The sequence below is a fragment of the Doryrhamphus excisus genome, linkage group LG19 (genome assembly GCF_037039965.1).
Source record: "Doryrhamphus excisus strain RoL-2023G ecotype Guam linkage group LG19, RoL_Dexc_Guam_v1.1, whole genome shotgun sequence".
Taxonomy (NCBI): domain Eukaryota; kingdom Metazoa; phylum Chordata; class Actinopteri; order Syngnathiformes; family Syngnathidae; genus Doryrhamphus; species Doryrhamphus excisus.
The window spans coordinates 5,331,103-5,350,847 of NC_136375.1; the positions used below are offsets into that span (position 1 = coordinate 5,331,103).

A 19,745-nucleotide genomic window follows, 5' to 3' on the forward strand; every position below is an offset into this window, starting at 1 on the left:
ACAGTCTTCTTGGGGTCATAAGCAGCATTTTTCTTCCTCCACACGGGTTGAGTTTAGACCAAATAGTTCCATTTTGGTCTGGTCTGACCACAGGACCTTCTCCCAGTCACTTTGTGTATCTTTCCAGATGTGCCACCTGAAGCAGGGTACCTTCTGGCACGGCATGATTTGAATCCGTTCTGGCGCAAAGTATTGCCAATTGTTTTGCTGATGACTTCCTCGCACCCGTTGCTATTTGTGTGTTATGTTCCTGCAAGACTGGACACAGGGCTCACTGACTCAAGTAAGGACTCGCCTTCCTTTCAGGGATCACTGCAGCACTCAAAGCATTCTCCTCAAAGCATTCTCCTCTTCTACTCTACGTCGGCGGCCACCTCCTCCACCAGGCCCGCCGTCCTGAGTGGTCCTGCCATTCTCGCCGCCCCAGCTCTTCCCTCCATCCCTCGGAGGGGCCCGTCTGGCTCAGCGGGGCTTGTCTCCAGAGAGGTCTGGCCAGTGACCTACCACCGGTCCTCCCACCTCCCATCCCTCTTTGACCTTGGATGTTTTTTGGACGTCTGTGAGCCGTCCTTGAGGGGGGGAGTACTGTCGCGATTCGTGAGTTAGCCTGTGGGAAAAGTTAGTTTCCGCTTCTATGCCTTAGTTCCTGTTTTATGCTCTTATTTTGGTAGTGTTTCCAGTGTGTCCTGGGTTGTTTCCGCCGGCTTTGCTTTTTCGTTTTTCACTCACAGCAAGGGGGGAGTACTGTTGCGATCCTTGAGTTAGCCTGTGGGAAAAGTTAGTTTCCGCTTCTATGCCTTAGTTCCTGTTTTATGCTCTTATTTAGGTAGTGTTTCCAGTGTGTCCTGGGTTGTTTCCGCCGGCTTCGCTTTTTCGTTTTTCACTCACAGCAAGGGGGGAGTACTGTTGCGATCCTTGAGTTAGCCTGTGGGAAAAGTTAGTTTCCGCTTCTATGCCTTAGTACCTGTTTTGTGCTCTTATTTTGGTAGTGTTTCCAGTGTGTCCTGGGTTGTTTCCGCCGGCTTTGCTTTTTCGTTTTTCACTCACAGCAAGGGGGGAGTACTGTTGCGATCCTTGAGTTAGCCTGTGGGAAAAGTTAGTTTCCGCTTCTATGCCTTAGTACCTGTTTTGTGCTCTTATTTTGGTAGTGTTTCCAGTGTGTCCTGGGTTGTTTTCGCCGGCTTCGCTTTTTCGTTTTTCACTCACAGCAAGGGGGAGTACTGTTGCGATCCTTGAGTTAGCCTGTGGGAAAAGTTAGTTTCCGCTTCTATGCCTTAGTTCCTGTTTTATGCTCTTATTTTGGTAGTGTTTCCAGTGTGTCCTGGGTTGTTTTCGCCGACTTTGCTTTTTCGTTTTTCACTCACAGCAAGGGGGGTACTGTTGCGATCCTTGAGTTAGCCTGTGGGAAAAGTTAGTTTCCGCTTCTATGCCTTAGTTCCTGTTTTATGCTCTTATTTTGGTAGTGTTTCCAGTGTGTCCTGAGTTGTTTCCGCCGGCTTTGCTTTTTCGTTTTTCACTCACAGCAAGGGGGGAGTACTGTCGCGATCCTTGAGTTAGCCTGTGGGAAAAGTTAGTTTCCGCTTCTATGCCTTAGTTCCTGTTTTATGCTCTTATTTTGGTAGTGTTTCCAGTGTGTCCTGGGTTGTTTCCGCCGGCTTTGCTTCTTTGTTTTTCACTCACAGCAAGGGGGGAGTACTGTTGCGATCCTTGAGTTAGCCTGTGGGAAAAGTTAGTTTCCGCTTCTATGCCTTAGTTCCTGTTTTATGCTCTTATTTTGGTAGTGTTTCCAGTGTGTCCTGGGTTGTTTTCGCCGACTTTGCTTTTTCGTTTTTCACTCACAGCAAGGGGGGGGGAGTACTGTTGCGACCCTTGAGTTAGCCTGTGGGAAAAGTTAGTTTCCGCTTCTATGCCTTAGTTCCTGTTTTATGCTCTTATTTTGGTAGTGTTTCCAGTGTGTCCTGGGTTGTTTCCGCCGGCTTTGCTTTTTTGTTTTTCACTCACAGCAAGGGGGGGGGAGTACTGTTGCGATCCTTGAGTTAGCCTGTGGGAAAAGTTAGTTTCCGCTTCTATGCCTTAGTTCCTGTTTTATGCTCTTATTTTGGTAGTGTTTCCAGTGTGTCCTGGGTTGTTTTCGCCGGCTTTCCTTTTTCGTTTTTCACTCACAGCAAGGGGGGAGTACTGTTGCGATCCTTGAGTTAGCCTGTGGGAAAAGTTAGTTTCCGCTTCTATGTCTTAGTACCTGTTTTGTGCTCTTATTTTGGTAGTGTTTCCAGTGTGTCCTGGGTTGTTTCCGCCGGCTTTGCTTTTTAGTTTTTCACTCGCACCTGTTGTTGTTTATGTTGTCCTTCTATTTAGTTCAGGTGCGTGCATCCCAGCTTGTCGTTGTGTTGTTTGCCTTAGTTTGCCACGCTACTGCAACTGTCTGAGTTGGTGTCCTGCTGCTTTTTATCAGCCATAATCATTCAAAGTGATCATAATCATTTTATCTGCAAATGGTTCCCCTGCACTCTGCATGCTGGAGTCGAATCGTAGCCGAATTGTAACAATGACTATGGTTAGGGTCATGCATCCAAGCACGAAAACCCTTCCAGGTGAACTTCGTTTGACTTTCTCTAAACGTTTGAATGTCTTCTTGCAGGAGTCCAATGATTCCAAAAAGGATATTCCTGCCTCCCTGAAGAAGTACCTCGTCCTTCTTCTTTTTAACGCCTGGCTGAGAGCATCCTGGTCTCAGGCGGCTTTCATCTTCTCCAGCACCAACCACACCACCCAACTCCAACCCAACATGACCGTCCTGCTGTGGTACTGGCCGTTCAAACAGGTGGAGGACCTCCGCGGGGACGTGTGCTGGGACCTCTACCGCATCCCACGCTGCAGAGTCGTGGCGGAGAGGTCTTTGTTTTCAAAGGCGGACGTGGTGGTGTTCCACAACCGAGAGCTGGTGATTAAACGGGAGAAACTGCCAATGGAGCTCCCCAGGCCGCCGGGCCAAAGGTGGGCTTGGCTGTCCCTGGAGTCCCCTGCCAACAATGGAAACCTGAGGAGGTTTGCGGGTGTCTTCAACCTCACCATGAGCTACAGGAGGGATGCAGATGTCAGCATTCCATACGGTGCGCTTCTACCACAAAGACCTGAAGATGTAGTGGAGGACATCCTACAGAATAAAACCGATCTGGTCTGCTGGGTGGTCAGCAACTTCAGGCTTTCCCACACAAGAACCAAAGTGTACCAAGAACTCACGAAGGTCATCCCCGTGAAGGTCTACGGAAAACTGACCACCCCCCTCAAGCCGAAAGACCTTCTTCCCACCCTCTCTCGCTGCTACTTCTACTTGGCTTTCGAGAACTCCCTCTCCAAAGATTACATCACCGAGAAGCTGTGGAGGAATGCTTTTCAATCTGGGGCGGTTCCAGTGGTCCTGGGAGCGCCGTTGCAAGATTACGAAGATGTGGCGCCTCCTCACTCTTTCATCCACGTTGACGAGTTTGCTTCGGTGAAAGAGCTGGCGGAGTATCTGCACAATCTGGCGGGCGACCCCGAGCGCTATGGCGAGTATCTGCGATGGAGGACAGACTGGAAGGCAAAGTCGTACGAGAGCTGGAGGTGGGTACTGTGTCAGGTCTGCGCGCAGTACCACAGCTTCCCTCAGCACAAGGTCTACGCCGACCTGGCAGCCTGGCAAGCCAACGCTACGGTCTGAGCTTGCAGCGTACACAAGAACACCCGAGGAACCTCTAGAGGCCATCGTTAGCATCCAAGAAATATTTGTTCCTCATCACAAAAAATGTGTATGTGGGCGCTCCCATTGTTTTCACACCACGATAACTGTACGTTACTTAAATATTGTGTTAAATAATAATAACTAGTAATATAATCATAAAATAAACAGGTGGAGGAGATGCTAGAAGAGTGGAGGTTTGCGCTGGAAAGGAGAGGAATGAAGATTAGCTGCAGCAAGACGGAATATATGTGTGTGAATGAGAGGGAAACAAGTGGAAGAGTGAGGTTCCAGGGAGAAGAGATACAGAAGGTGGAGAATTTGAAGTACCTGAAATCAACAGTCCAGAAGAATGGAGATTGTGATAAGGAGGTGAAGAAGCGTGTGCAGGCAACGGGTGGAACGGGTGGAGAAAAGTGTTTAGAAGAGTTTCAGCTAAAATGAAAGGACAGGTATATAGACAGGAAGCAGAACTGGAGGTAGCAGAGATGAGGATGCTGAGGTCCACATTGGGAGTGACCAGGATGGATAGGATCAGGAAGGAGTACATCATAGCGACATTACATGTTAGAGACCTTGGAGATAAAGTCCTTTAGGCCAGACTGAGATGGTTGGGACATGTCCAGAGGAGAGATAGTCAATATATTGGTAGAAGGATGCTGCCAGGTAGGAGGCGTAGATGAAGACCAAAGAGGAGGTTCATGGATGTAGGAGATTGGTTTACTGACAGGTGGAGTTGGGTGAGCTTTCAAAGCAGGATATCCGGGACTAGTGTTAAAGGCAGAACGGGAGTCGGCACACAGTCGAGGTGCTAGGACTTTTCCTGATGCCCTGATGGTACTGGGACTAGTATCCTGTGCAGACCAGTTGGCAGACATTTTCTTGTTTGTTCCTTGACTTTGTTTGTTCCTTCTTAATAATTCTAGAGCCGTGGCTCCGACTTTTCCGATGATGAAAACATTAGCGAAAGTTGCCAGGGGGGAGATCTGTTGTTCAGGAAAATGTGGATCTATTCCAGTTTGCTTTTCCGTCAGGCAAAGGGGGAGTACTGTCGCGATCCTTGAGTTAGCCTGTGGGAAAAATTAATGCTGGAAGGAAGCTATACATTCCAGCCTCAGGTGGATGTCGTATATTAAAAAATCTCATCAGAGGATGTATCTTTATTGTAACCTTTGCAGTTTTGGAAACGTTTTATTGACTCTGGGCGGACTTTTTTTTTTATTGGGTCAAAAGCCTCAAAAGCAGGTGTGTGTGCATCAAAACGGTGCTCCTTTGTCATCCATGTTCATCTGCCACTATAAATTGTTATAAATTGTTATATGTTGGCTATCAGAGCCTTCATTAAACACTTGCTTTACTGTGTATGAACCTTACTTGACAGAAAACATAGCAAATATGGGCTGGGGTTATCTAAAGCAGGGGTGGGGTGTCCAAAGGTTTTCCGGCGGGGGCCACATGGTGAAAAATGACAGGATGTAACTTTGCCACTTTGATATTTTGTAAAGCAACACGTGTACTGCATGTAAGAAAGTGCTACACATATTTTTCAAGTGATTAAGTTTATTATGGGGCGGCACGACGGTCGAGTGGTTAGCGCGCAGACCTCACAGCTAGGAGACTAGGGTTCAATTCCACCCTCGGCCATCTCTGTGTGGAGTTTGCATGTTCTCCCCGTGCATGCGTGGGTTTTCTCCAGGTACTCCAGTTTCCTCCCACATTCCAAAAACATGCTAGGTTAATTGGCGACTCCAAATTGTCCATAGGTATGAATGTGAGTGTGAATGGTTGTTTGTCTATATGTGCCCTGTGATTGGCTGGCGACCAATCCAGGGTGTACCCTGCCTCTCGCCCAAAGACAGCTGGGATAGGCTCCAGCACCCCCGCAAACTTTGTGAGGAAAAAGCGGTAGAAAATGAATGAATGACTTTCTCTTAATATTTGTACTTTATTAAAACTGTTATTTATTTAATTTCTGGTGTTGTTTTTGTTGTCTTGTTAAACTACAGTATATTTTTAGCATGTGCCACAAGGCAATTATAAAAAAGGCTAAGTTCCGCAAATGGCCCCCAGGCCGCATGTTGGACACCACCGTAAAACGCTATACTTTTTACATTCTTCAAGGCTGAAGCAGCAACTCATCCAGTAGTTTGTCCTGCACTGCAGGTGGTTAAAGTCCTCACTTTAACCACGGTCCCTTTGGTCCTGTGACAAAAATACCTGCATAAACGCCAAGCAACCGCCTCAAAGGAATCTTTTCCAGAACACCACAACACTGATATGAACATTAATCATTAATCATTAGCTCTTGTAATTCACCTTGGTAAATGTCATTTGAATGTATGCAGGTATTTTATGTCCTTTGTGTGAAGTGGAAATGCTTGCTGGTTGGCTGAGAATGATGTAAGACAGGTTCATGGGACAGGTACTGGGAAGGAAGGGTTGACTGGAATGATATGAAGAAGGATGTCGTCGCTGTGAGAACAGTAGCCACCATGTCCTCGCTTACGAATAAAGTCAAGACCCTGCTGGTATGTAACGACTTTTATTTCTAGCAGATGAAAATAATCCTTCTCATCTGACACACTGAATTTTCTTGTTAATAATATTTTTAACAATAAAATGTATTTGAAAATAATTGCTACCTTATATGAGATTATGACTTTGTTACAGTGCAATTTGGAATCCACAAAGTGTGGAGACAAAAAGCATGAGAAAAATGCAGTGGCTTGAATTAATGCTCACATATAGCAGAATAATCCGACAATGATCATGCGACTAACAAAAGACATCAATCAACTCTTGATGAAAAAAAAATACAGCACGGCCAAAAGGGCAGCTAGCCAGACACAACAGAAGGCAGAAGTTAAGAGTATAGCGTAAAAAGAGAAAAGCGAGAGTGGTCATGGAGCAAAACACAGAAAAAAACTCTCCCTGGAAACAAAGAAAAAAAACACTAACTGCTCCAAGGCGTCAGGCGTGCCTCATTATGCCCTCCAGCATAAAGCAGCACATCAACAAGGGACGCCGTAGCGTGTGACATGCAATTAGCAAACACTTCAGGACTCCACTTTTGTTCAGTACCAGGTATGAAGGAGCCTACTCCACTGGAGTTGGAGCGAATGATGGCTACAGTGTGGACAACATTCTGCCAAACTTCTACAAATGTATGTTAACATTAGTATGCCAACATGCTAACGTTATCAGGCTACCACCTAGCATAATAGTGCTAAGTGTTTATACATATATCTTCAAAACTAGCAAAATAAGCTCCAATGCTAACATTAGCATGCTAGCAATGGTAACATGTTAGCGTTAGGATGCTAACAACTAGCATGACTGTGCTAAGTGTTTATATATTTCTCTACCCATGAAAATTGTTACAAATGTATGTTAACATTAGTATGCCAACATGCTAACGTTATCAAGCTACCACCTAGCATAATAGTGCCAAATGTGTATAAATGTATCTATCCACAAAACTAGCAAAAAAGCTCCAAAGCTAATGTTAGCATGCTAGCAATGCTAACATGTTAACATTAGAATTCTAAATACTAGCATGATTGTGCTAAGTGTTATATATCTGTCTAGCCATGAAAATAGTTACAAATGCATGTTGACATTAGCATGCCAACATGTTAACGTTATCAGGCTACCACCCAGCATAATAGTGCGAAGTGTTTATAAATATATCTATCTACAAAGCTAGCAAAAAAGCTCCAATGCTTATGTTAACATGCTAGCAATGCTGACATGTTAACATTAGGATTCTAAATACTAGCATGAAGTGTTTATATATTTGTCTACCCATGAAAATAGTTACAAATGTATGTTGACATTAGCATGCCAACATGCTAACGTTATAAGGCTATCACCTAGCATAATAGTGCTACATGTTTATAATGTATCTATCTACAAAACTAGCAAAAAGAGCTCCAATCCTAACGTTAGCATGCTAGCAATGCTAACATTACACTAGAGAGGCGGGGTACACCCTGGACTGGTGGCCAGCCAATCACAGGGCACATATAGACAAACAACCATTCACACTCACATTCACACCTATGGACAATTTGGAGTGGCCAATGGGATGAAAGCGGAGTACCCGGACATGCAAACTCCACACAGAGATGCCCAAGTGGAGATCCGAAACCAGGTCTTCCTGATCTCCTGACTGTGTGGCGAACATGCATTAAAAGTTTGGGATTTTGGCCCTTCCAGGTGACCTTCATTTGACTTTCTCGTTTGCATGTCTTCTTGCAGGAGTCCAAAAAGGCTTTTCCCACTTTCATGAAGAAGTACCTCATCCTCATCATCTTCTGCATAGTGGTTTGTCTTCTTAACGCCTGGCTGAGAGCAACCTGGTCTCCAGCGGCTGTCATCTTCTCCAGCTCCAACCTCACCACCAAACTCCAACCCAACTTGACCGTCCTGCTGTGGTACTGGCCCTTTGGCGTCCCAGAGGACCTCCACGGGGACGTGTGCTGGGACCTCTACCGCATCCCAGGCTGCAGAGTCGTGACGGAAAGATCTTTGTTTTCAGAGGCGGACGTGTTGGTGTTCCACAACAAAGAGCTGGTGATTAAACGGGAGAAACTGCCGGTGGAGCTCCCCAGGCCGCCGGGCCAGAGGTGGGCTTGGCTGTCCCTGGAGTCCCCTGCCCTCAATGGAGACGTGAAGGGATTTGGGGGGATCTTCAACCTCACGGTGAGCTACAGGAGGGATGCAGATGTCAGCATTCCATACGGTGAGCTTCTACCACGAGAACCTGAAGATGTAGTGGAGGACAACCTACAGAATAAAACCGATCTGGTCTGCTGGGTGGTCAGCAACTACAGGCCTTCCCACACAAGAAGCAAACTGTGCAAAGAACTCACGACCATCATCCCCTTGAAGGTCTACGGAAGACTCACCACTCCTCTCAAGCCGGAAGAACTTCTTCCCACCCTCTCTCGCTGCTACTTCTACTTGGCTTTCGAGAACTCCCTCTCCAAAGATTACATCACCGAGAAGCTGTGGAGGAATGCTTTTCAATCCGGGGCGGTTCCGGTGGTCCTGGGAGCGCCGTTGCAAGATTACGAAGATGTGGCGCCTCCTCACTCTTTCATCCACGTTGACGAGTTTGCTTCGGTGAAAGAGCTGGCGGAGTATCTGCACAATCTGGCGGGCGACCCCCAGCGCTATGGCGAGTATCTGCGATGGAGGACAGACTGGAAGGCAAAGACTGACGACAGCTATCGCTGGGTGCTGTGTCAGGTCTGCGCGCAGTACCACAGCTTCCCTCAGCACAAGGTCTACGCCGACCTGGCAGCCTGGCAAGCCAACACTACGGTCTGAGCTTGCAGCGTACACAAGAACACCCGAGGAACCTCTGGAGTCCATTGTTAGCATCCAGGAAATATTTGTTCCTCGTCACAAAAAATGTGTAATGTGGGCGCTCCCATTGTTTTCACACCACGATAACTGTACGTTACTTAAATATTGTGTTAAATAATAATAACTAGTAATATAATCATACAATAAACAGGTGGAGGAGATGCTAGAAGAGTGTAGGTTTGCCCTGGAAAGGAGAGGAATGAAGATTAGCTGCAGCAAGACGGAATATATGTGTGTGAATGAGAGGGACCCAAGTGGAAGAGTGAGGTTCCAGGGAGAAGAGATACAGAAGGTGGAGAATTTGAAGTACCTGAAATCAACAGTCCAGAAGAATGGAGATTGTGATAAGGAGGTGAAGAAGCGTGTGCAGGCAACGGGTGGAACGGGTGGAGAAAAGTGTTTAGAAGAGTTTCAGCTAAAATGAAAGGACAGGTATATAGACAGGAAGCAGAACTGGAGGTAGCAGAGATGAGGATGCTGAGGTCCACATTGGGAGTGACCAGGATGGATAGGATCAGGAAGGAGTACATCATAGCAACATTACATGTTAGAGGCCTTGGAGATAAAGTCCTTTAGGCCAGACTGAGATGGTTGGGACATGTCCAGAGGAGAGATAGTCAATATATTGGTAGAAGGATGCTGCCAGGTAGGAGGCGTAGATGAAGACCAAAGAGGAGGTTCATGGATGTAGGAGATTGGTTTACTGACAGGTGGAGTTGGGTGAGCTTTCAAAGCAGGATATCCGGGACTAGTGTTAAAGGCGGGAGTCGGCACACAGTCGAGGTGCTAGGACTTTTCCTGATGCCCTGATGGTACTGGGACTAGTATCCTGTGCAGACCCATCCTCGACATATTCGGTGCCAGATTGTGGCATTGTTGGCTTCCTCTTCCTTACATCATGTTCTTGTGTTGCTTTTCATTCTACTTCTGGCTTGTATGTCTCATTCTCGCCCTGCAACCTTAGTGTTGGGCTTTTTCCCGCTGTGTTTTTTGTTATGACTCTTGTGCTTTTGTCCTGCTAGTTTTTCATGTCTGGATTTTTACCTGTTTAAAAGTTTTGTATTAAATACTTATATCTGACTTGTTGTGTCGTTCTCTGCTTTGGGATCCAACCTTAGCCGAATCTTAACACTAATTTCCTAACTTTTGGAGTTTATTCTTGTAAAATTGTCACTTTTTCCCTTGTTAGAAATATTTGGTGTGGTTTGTTAGCCGTATGCCACTGGAAATAAAGTATTCTTCTAGTTGAAGTTTAATTTGGGACTTCTCGGGGAGAGCAAAAAGGAGTTAGTTGCAGTAATCAACATGAGAGACAGCGAGGGGAGGGAGAGACCATGGGGAGCTGTCCATGGTGAGGTTCAAACTGCAGACTTTGGAAAGTAATGCTTTTTATTTCCGAGAGCCAGGCATTGAGAGAGGAGGGAGGGAGGATGAAGTGGGGAGAACTGGGTGTCGTCAGCAAAGCGGTGGAACTGGATAATAAACCCGGGAAAGGAGCCAGATGATGTAAAGAAGGGGCCCCAGGACAGAGCCCTGAGGCACACCTGTAGTGAGAGTGGAGAGGTTGGACTTGAAAAACTTGAGCTGTATGAACTTGGCACAATCTGTGGGAAGTGCGGTCTGTGGGATATGAGTGAAACCGGTCAATCTGACGATGGGGGGGGTGAGATGGGGCCAAATGCAGCAGACTAGATGCTGATCCAGATGTGGACTAAGTCAGAGTCGGCAGCGGTGAGATGGCCATTGGTGGTTTTGAGGAGGTGCTATGAAACCAGACTGGAAAGGTCCATAGAGGGAGTGATGTGTTCAGTTAAGGTGCACTTGGGAGGTGACAGTTTTGAATGAAAGGAAAGTTGGAAATAAGATGAAGGTTATTGTAGTTATATATAATTAATATAATAATAAGCATTAATATAATAATTATAATAATCATAATAGTTCTAATAATATTAAAATAATCTAATAATAATAATTATTATTATTATGTGCTTGTGTCCCTTTTTTCAGGAGCACTTTGTAAACAACAGACCATGTCAAAAAACGAAATTGATAAAACCATCAAAAGGTTGGCTCAGGCCATGATGCCAGGTTGTATGTTGAGTTTAAATGAAATACTTTGGAAAGATTGGGCGGGCCGTATTCAAACACTTGGCGGGCCGGATGTGGCCCCCGGGCCGTAGTTTGCCCACCCCTGGCTTAACAGCTGCTGGGACAATTCCAGTGGAAAGTGGAGCATAAATGGTAGAGATGAGAGGAAGCGAGGAGGAAAGGCAGGATTTGACTAAGATTGTGGGTAAAGGATCAAGCTGACAGGTGGAGGACTTTATTCTGGTAATTTTTCTTCTCATTATATTTTGACTTTATTTCTATACTATTATAACTTTTCCCCTAAAAAATCCCCAATTTTTAAAAAAAATGCAATTTAGTTTTCCATAATACTACCACTTTTAAAACATAACATTTAACATAACTCTACACTATTAAAATTACATACTTTTTTCATATTATTATGACTTTCTCGGGGTGGCACGGCGGTCGAGTGGTTAGCGCGCAGACTTCACAGCTAGGAGCCCAGGGTTCAATTCCATTTTTTTCATTGTGGAGTTTGCATGTTCTCCCCGTGCATGCGTGGGTTTTCTCCGGGTACTCCGGTTTCCTCCCACATTCCAAAAACATGCTAGGTTAATTGGCGACTCCAAATTGTCCATAGGTATGAATGTGAGTGTGAATGGTTGTTTGTTTATATGTGCCTTGTGATTGGCTGGTGACCAGTCCAGGGTGTACCCCGCCTCTCGCCCAAAGACAGCTGGGATAGCTTCCAGGTGCCCTTGTGAGGAAAAAGCCGTAGAAAATGAATGAATGACTTTCTCTTAATATTTGTACATAAAATTACAACTGTTATTTATTTAATTTCTGGTGTTGTTTTTGTTGTCTTGTTAAACTACAGTATATTTTTAGCATGTGCCACAGGGCAATTAAAAAATGGCCAAGTTCCGCAAATGGCCCCCAGGCCGCATGTTGGACACCACCGTAACACGCTATACTTTTTACATTCTTCAAGGCTGAAGCAGCAACCCATCCAGTAGTTTGTCCTGCACTGCAGGTGGTTAAAGTCCTCACTTTAACCACGGTCCCTTTGGTCCTGTGACAAAAATACCTGCATAAACGCCAAGCGACCGCCTCAAAGGCATCTTTTACGGAACACCACAACACTGATACATATGAACACAGCCATTAGGTCTTGTAATTCACCTTGGTAAATGTCATTTGAATGTATGCAGGTATTTCATGTCCTTTGTGTGAAGTGGAAATGCTTGCTGGTTGGCTGAGAATGATGTAAGACAGGTTCATGGGACAGGTACTGGGAAGGAAGGGTTGACTGGAATGATATGAAGAAGGATGTCGTCGCTGTGAGAACAGTTGCCACCATGTCCTCACGTACGAATAAAACCAAGACCCTGCTGGTATGTAACGACTTTTATTTCTAGCAGATGAAAATAATCCTTCTCATCTGACACACTGAATTTGCTTGTTAATAATATTTTTAACAATAAAATGTATTTGAAAATAATTGCTACCTTATATGAGATTATGACTTTGTTACAGTGCAATTTGGAATCCACAAAGTGTGGAGACAAAAAGCATGAGAAAAATGCAGTGGCTTGAATTAATGCTCACATATAGCAGAATAATCCGACAATGATCATGCGACTAACAAAAGACATCAATCAACTCTTGATGAAAAAAAAATACAGCACGGCCAAAAGGGCAGCTAGCCAGACACAACAGAAGGCAGAAGTTAAGAGTATAGCGTAAAAAGAGAAAAGCGAGAGTGGTCATGGAGCAAAACACAGAAAAAAACTCTCCCTGGAAACAAAGAAAAAAAACACTAACTGCTCCAAGGCGTCAGGCGTGCCTCATTATGCCCTCCAGCATAAAGCAGCACATCAACAAGGGACGCCGTAGCGTGTGACATGCAATTAGCAAACACTTCAGGACTCCACTTTTGTTCAGTACCAGGTATGAAGGAGCCTACTCCACTGGAGTTGGAGCGAATGATGGCTACAGTGTGGACAACATTCTGCCAAACTTCTACAAATGTATGTTAACATTAGCATGCCAACATGCTAACGTTATCAAGCTACCACCTAGCATAATAGTGCTAAGTGTTTATACATATATCTTAAAAAACTAGCAAAATAAGCTCCAATGCTAACATTAGCATGCTAGCAATGGTAACATGTTAGCGTTAGGATGCTAACAACTAGCATGACTGTGCTAAGTGCTTATATATTTCTCTACCCATGAAAATAGTTACAAATGTATGTTAACATTAGTATGCCAACATGCTAACATTATCAGGCTACCACCTAGCCTAATAGTGCCAAGTGTTTACAAATGTATCTATCCACAAATCTAGCAAAAAAGCTCCAAAGCTAATGTTAGCATGCTAGCAATGCTAACATGTTAACATTAGGATTCTAAATACTAGCATGATTGTGCTAAGTGTTTATATATTTGTCTAGCCATGAAAATAGTTACAAATGCATGTTGACATTAGCATGCCAACATGTTAACGTTATCAGGCTACCACCCAGCATAATAGTGCGAAGTGTTTATAAATATATCTATCTACAAAGCTAGCAAAAAAGCTCCAATGCTTATGTTAACATGCTAGCAATGCTAACATGTTAACATTAGGATTCTAACAACTAGCATGATTGTGCTAAGTGTTGATATATTTGTTTACCCATTAAAATGCTAACGTTATAAGGCTATCACCTAGCATAATAGTGCTACATGTTTATAGTGTATCTATCTACAAAACTAGCAAAAAGAGCTCCAAAGCTAATGTTAGCATGCTAGCGATGCTAACATGTTAACGCTATGATGCTAAATACCAGCATGATTGTGCCAAGTGTATATATACAAATGTATGTTAACATTAGCATGCCAACATGCTAACATTATCAGGCTACCACCTAGCATAATAGTGCCAAGTGTTTACAAATGTATCTATCCACAAATCTAGCAAAAAAGCTCCAAAGCTAATGTTAGCATGCTAGCAATGCTAACATGTTAACATTAGGATTCTAAATACTAGCATGATTGTGCTAAGTGTTTATATATTTGTCTAGCCATGAAAATAGTTACAAATGCATGTTGACATTAGCATGCCAACATGTTAACGTTATCAGGCTACCACCCAGCATAATAGTGCGAAGTGTTTATAAATATATCTATCTACAAAGCTAGCAAAAAAGCTCCAATGCTTATGTTAACATGCTAGCAATGCTAACATGTTAACATTAGGATTCTAACAACTAGCATGATTGTGCTAAGTGTTGATATATTTGTTTACCCATTAAAATGCTAACGTTATAAGGCTATCACCTAGCATAATAGTGCTACATGTTTATAGTGTATCTATCTACAAAACTAGCAAAAAGAGCTCCAAAGCTAATGTTAGCATGCTAGCGATGCTAACATGTTAACGCTATGATGCTAAATACCAGCATGATTGTGCCAAGTGTATATATACAAATGTATGTTAACATTAGCATGCCAACATGCTAACGTTATAAGGCTAACACCTAGCATAATAGTGCTAAGTGTTTATAAATGTATCTATCCACAAAACTTGCAAAAAAAGCTCCAATACTAACGTTAGTATGCTAGCGATGCTAACAAGTTAATGTTAGGATGCTAACAACTAGAGAGGCGGGGTACACCCTGGACTGGTGGCCAGCCAATCACAGGGCACATATAGACAAACAACCATTCACACTCACATTCACACCTATGGACAATTTGGAGTGGCCAATGGGATGAAAGCGGAGTACCTGGACATGCAAACTCCACACAGATGCCCAAGTGGAGATCCGAAACCAGGTCTTCCCGATCTCCTGACTGTGTGGCTAACATGCATTAAAAGTTTGGGATTTTGGCCTTCAGGTGAAATTTCAGGATGTAGCTTAAAAGCACTACAACCCTTCCAGGTGACCTTCATTTGACTTTCTCTAAACGTTTGCATGTCTTCTTGCAGGAGTCCAAAAAGGCTTTTCCCACTTTCATGAAGAAGTACCTCATCCTCATCATCTTCTGCATAGTGGTTTGTCTTCTTAACGCCTGGCTGACAGCAACCTGGTCTCCAGCGGCTGTCATCTTCTCCAGCTCCAAGCCGGAGCTGGAGCTCTCCAGCTCCAACCACGACACCAAACTCCAACCCAACTTGACCGTCCTGCTGTGGCACTGGCCCTTTGACATCCCAGAGGACCTCCACGGGGACGTGTGCTGGGACCTCTACCGCATCCCAGGCTGCAGAGTCGTGACGGAAAGATCTTTGTTTTCAGAGGCGGACGTGGTGGTGTTCCACAACAAAGAGCTGGTGATTAAACGGGAGAAACTGCCGGTGGAGCTCCCCAGGCCGCCGGGCCAGAGGTGGGCTTGGCTGTCCATGGAGTCCCCTGCCAACAATGGAAACTTGAAGGGATTTGGGGGGATCTTCAACCTCACGGTGAGCTACAGGAGGGATGCAGATGTCAGCATTCCATACGGTGAGCTTCTACCACGAGGACCTGAAGATGTAGTGGAGGACAACCTACAGAATAAAACCGATCTGGTCTGCTGGGTGGTCAGCAACTACAGGCTTTCCCACACAAGAAGCAAACTGTGCAAAGAACTCACGAAGGTCATCCCCGTGAAGGTCTACGGAAGACTCACCACTCCTCTCAAGCTGGAAGAACTTCTTCCCACCCTCTCTCGCTGCTACTTCTACTTGGCTTTCGAGAACTCCCTCTCCAAAGATTACATCACCGAGAAGCTGTGGAGGAATGCTTTTCAATCCGGGGCGGTTCCAGTGGTCCTGGGAGCGCCGTTGCAAGATTACGAAGATGTGGCGCCTCCTCACTCTTTCATCCACGTTGACAAGTTTGCTTCGATGAAAGAGCTGGCGGAGTATCTGCACAATCTGGCGGGCGACCCCGAGCGCTATGGCGAGTATCTACGATGGAGGACAGACTGGAAGGCAAAGACTGACGACAGCTATCGCTGGGTACTGTGTCAGGTCTGCGCGCAGTACCACAGCTTCCCTCAGCACAAGGTCTACGCTGACCTGGCAGCCTGGCAAGCCAACGCTACGGTCTGAGCTTGCAGCGTACACAAGAACACAAAAATGGGTAATGTGGGCGCTCCCATTGTTTTTATGTAACTCCATGTCACTTAGAGTGCGGATCACCGATAATTTTTTTACCTCGATTTCGGTACAACAAAATTCCTGTTTTCGTATGATTGAGTTTTCATCCAAACTTTGGCAGTTTTTGCACTGCCAATTTTTTGCATTGCCAGTTTTATTCTGCTTTCATGAAAAATTTTGCGTCTTTGTTCCTTTGCCCAGCTGCATGGCGGGGCAAAGCGTGCAGACCTCACAGCTGGGAGACCCTGGGATCAATTCCACCCTCGGCCGTATCTGTGTGGAGTTTGCATGTTCTCCCCGTGCATGCGTGGGTTTTCTCCGGGTACTCCGGTTTCCTCCCACATTCCAAAAACATGCTAGGTTAATTGGTGACTCCAAATTGTCCATAGGTATGAATGTGAGTGTGAATGGTTGTTTGTCTATATGTGCCCTGTGATTGGCTGGCCACCAGTCCAGGGTGTACCCCGCCTCTCGCCCGAAGACAGCTGGGATAGGCTCCAGCACCCCCGCGACCCTCGTGAGGAAAAAGCGGTAGAAAATGAATGAATGAATGAATGTTCCTTTGCACGGCGGTTGAGTGGTTAGCACGCATACCTCACAGCTAGGAGACCCCAGGATCAATTCCACCCTCGGCCATCTCTGTGTGGAGTTTGCATGTTCTCCCCGTGCATGCGTGGGTTTTCTCCGGGAACTCCGGTTTCCTCCCACATTCCAAAAACATGCTAGGTTAATTAGCCACTCCAAATTGTCCATAGGTATGAATGTGAGTGTGAATGGTTGTTTGTCTATATGTGCCCTGTGATTGGCTGGCCACCAGTCCAGGGTGTACCCCGCCTCTCGCTCGAAAACTGCTGGGATAGGCTCCAGCACCCCCCGCGACCCTCGTGAGGAAAAGCAGTAGAAACTGAATAAATGGTTTCGAGCAGGGATTTTTAAATTGCGGGCCACATTGGATTAAACAATGTGACCAGGGGCCGTCTATATATGGGTGGTCATCAAACACAAGGACGTACCGACTCACGGTGCAACAAAATAAAAACACATCACAAGATAACACGTCACATGAATCAACGTGCTTAAGTGCTTAATTAGTGCACAACACGTAATTAGACTGTCATTTACAACTGGCCGCAAGGCATGCTGAGTAATATGAACTACAAACATTGGCTCTTAAGAATATGTTAACATCCCTCCTTGTTCACTTGCCTGGCGACCTCAACATGTTTTGCAATCAAGCAAAAATGCGACAAACACGCTCACACGGCTACCCAGCATGCCTTGCGGTGGGAATACATGGGTATATACATACCTGGGGGTTTTCCAAGGTTTGGGGGGGATGGGGGGGGTTAGCTTGCACAGATTCTTCAAGCTCAATTCATCTGACTTATGGGGTGCTCTGTTTTACCTATAATATACAGTATATTTCTTTGAAGTTATGTATTACTGCGTCTGTTTGTACTTGTACTTTGTCCGTCTACAGCAAAGTGTCCAAATGTCATATTTCATATTTTATAGCACAACCAAATTTTGCCAATATTTTTTTATAAATAATCTTTGTATTTTTTTCCTGTGAAGATATTTATTTGTATAACATTTAGACTTTATTCTCATAAAAATTGTAACATTTTCCTCAACCTTTATTTTTAGTTTGTTTTTCATAATATTACAACTTTTTTAAATACCTTTTTTCGTAAATATTTAAACTGACTAAAATTAAATTATTTTTCTTACATTATTATTTCTGTAAAATAAGGTATGATTAAATTAACTTAAAATGAAAAAATCCTATTCTAACGAGAAAATTTTATGAGAATATTTTTTAGAAGCATAGAGTTGAAATACTAAAGAAAAATTATTTTCTTTAATTTGTATTAACAACCAAAACAAAATAAATTTTGGAAACTGGATTGGGGAAAAAATTTAAACAAATTCCAAATTTTAAGGGAATAAAGTCATATTACAAGAAGAAAATTTACAAAGATTACTTAGGAAAATATGCGAGAAAAAAAAGAAAAAGAGCAAATAATGAATATATTGTAACGATTGCGCCCTACGAAGTAACGGAGCTACAACGCAAACGACTTATATAATCTCTACTGATTATATAAGTCTCTACTTCTTAGCATATGCCTTACAAAAATCAATGTGTAGTTGCATCATTTTCATTTTTTTGTATTGTATCCTCTTTTTGCACTTCATGTATACTTGATGCTATTGTACTTTTGCTGCTATAAACCTGAAATGTACCCTTGTGGGACACCCCCATGTGAGGTTCATAGATTCCACTCCATCTGTGTCCAATGAATGGGGGGCGTTCAAGAAGTAATACAGGCACTTCTATTGCAATAGAAAGAAATGGGGGAGGGGGGATTTAATATGCTTTGCTTCTTCCATAGTCCATTGGGATATATGGAACTATGAATTGAATGATATGAAGTATTCCACTGTAACTTGTGTAATGGAAATGAAATCATTACCAAAATACCTGATAGCTGGTTGTCAGACTATTTGTGGGGAATACCGACACTTGACAGGGTGGGCGTGGCATATATATTCATTTTCTACCGCTTATCCTCACCAAAGTATATATATCTGTGAAATATATGAAATACACGACTTAGTACATGTACTAGCAAGGAGAATTAGGCCAGCCACACCAAAAGTAAAACTTTTCAAAGTTCTGTCAGTTTGAATTTGCAGAGTTAAAATAAAGTTGGCTATAAAAAAGTAAAAAAAAAATCCAAATATGCAGTTAAATATTAAAAAGGGACCTATTATGCTGATTTTAGCCCCTTCAGCATCGAGTTGTGGACTCCTGTGGAGCAGCTCCACACAATAACCCGTACAGAACGCTTTCAAGATCTTCCAGAATCTGCATCTGCATGGACTTCCTACCTGAAATGTCTCCATTTTATTCCTCCCACAGCCCGCCGCAAGACACGCCCACCCCCAAGCAGTCTTTGCATCAACGTTTAAAGATCAGAAACGTCTGCTTAGTCAGCGATTTCAGCTTAGCGTGACAAAGCATGCGCTCATATTTTGTTCTGATGATCTTTAATTGTTTGGACCAATTTACCCGAGTCAAAACATAGAAATGTGCAATAAAAGCGGAGGAAAAGTTAGCAGCAAAGATCATTTTTGTGATCCAAATCTCTTTTTAAAAAAAAAAAACATGTTATTGGGGATAATGAAATATACAATTCTTAAAAAAAAAAATCACACTTAAAAAAAATAAACTGCATAAATCCACTTTACTTTTTTTAACCTGTGTCATTTGGTTGAATAAATTCATCTGCACCAGATTGTAATTGTGGGGAGAGGCGGGGCTAATCATGTCCGACTATGTACTAGGCCATGTAATGTGCAAAAGTCTCAGGCTTCAACCACTGCACTCGAGGTCATTTAAACACTAACAAAAAATGGCAATATTAAAAAGGCACTTTTTGATGTGACCGTGGA

General features: G+C 43.9%; 1 protein-coding gene and 2 pseudogenes across 1 annotated transcript; all 3 read left to right on the top strand.

Annotated features, from left to right (window-relative positions):
- Window positions 1-2,521: 2,521 nt before the first annotated feature.
- Window positions 2,522-5,853, top strand: LOC131107400 (alpha-(1,3)-fucosyltransferase 7 pseudogene; annotated as a pseudogene).
- A 13-nt stretch (window positions 5,854-5,866) lies between these two features.
- LOC131107511 (alpha-(1,3)-fucosyltransferase 7-like) lies at window positions 5,867-9,858 on the top strand. The gene is made up of 2 exons (XM_078799132.1): window positions 5,867-6,246; window positions 7,979-9,858. The coding sequence occupies exons 1-2, from the start codon at window positions 6,172-6,174 to the stop codon at window positions 9,050-9,052; spliced, it is 1,149 nt and encodes a 382-aa protein (XP_078655258.1). The 5' UTR covers window positions 5,867-6,171; the 3' UTR covers window positions 9,053-9,858.
- Window positions 9,859-12,519: 2,661 nt separating this feature from the next.
- LOC131107398 (alpha-(1,3)-fucosyltransferase 7 pseudogene) lies at window positions 12,520-16,238 on the top strand (annotated as a pseudogene).
- The last annotated feature ends 3,507 nt before the right edge of the window (window positions 16,239-19,745 follow it).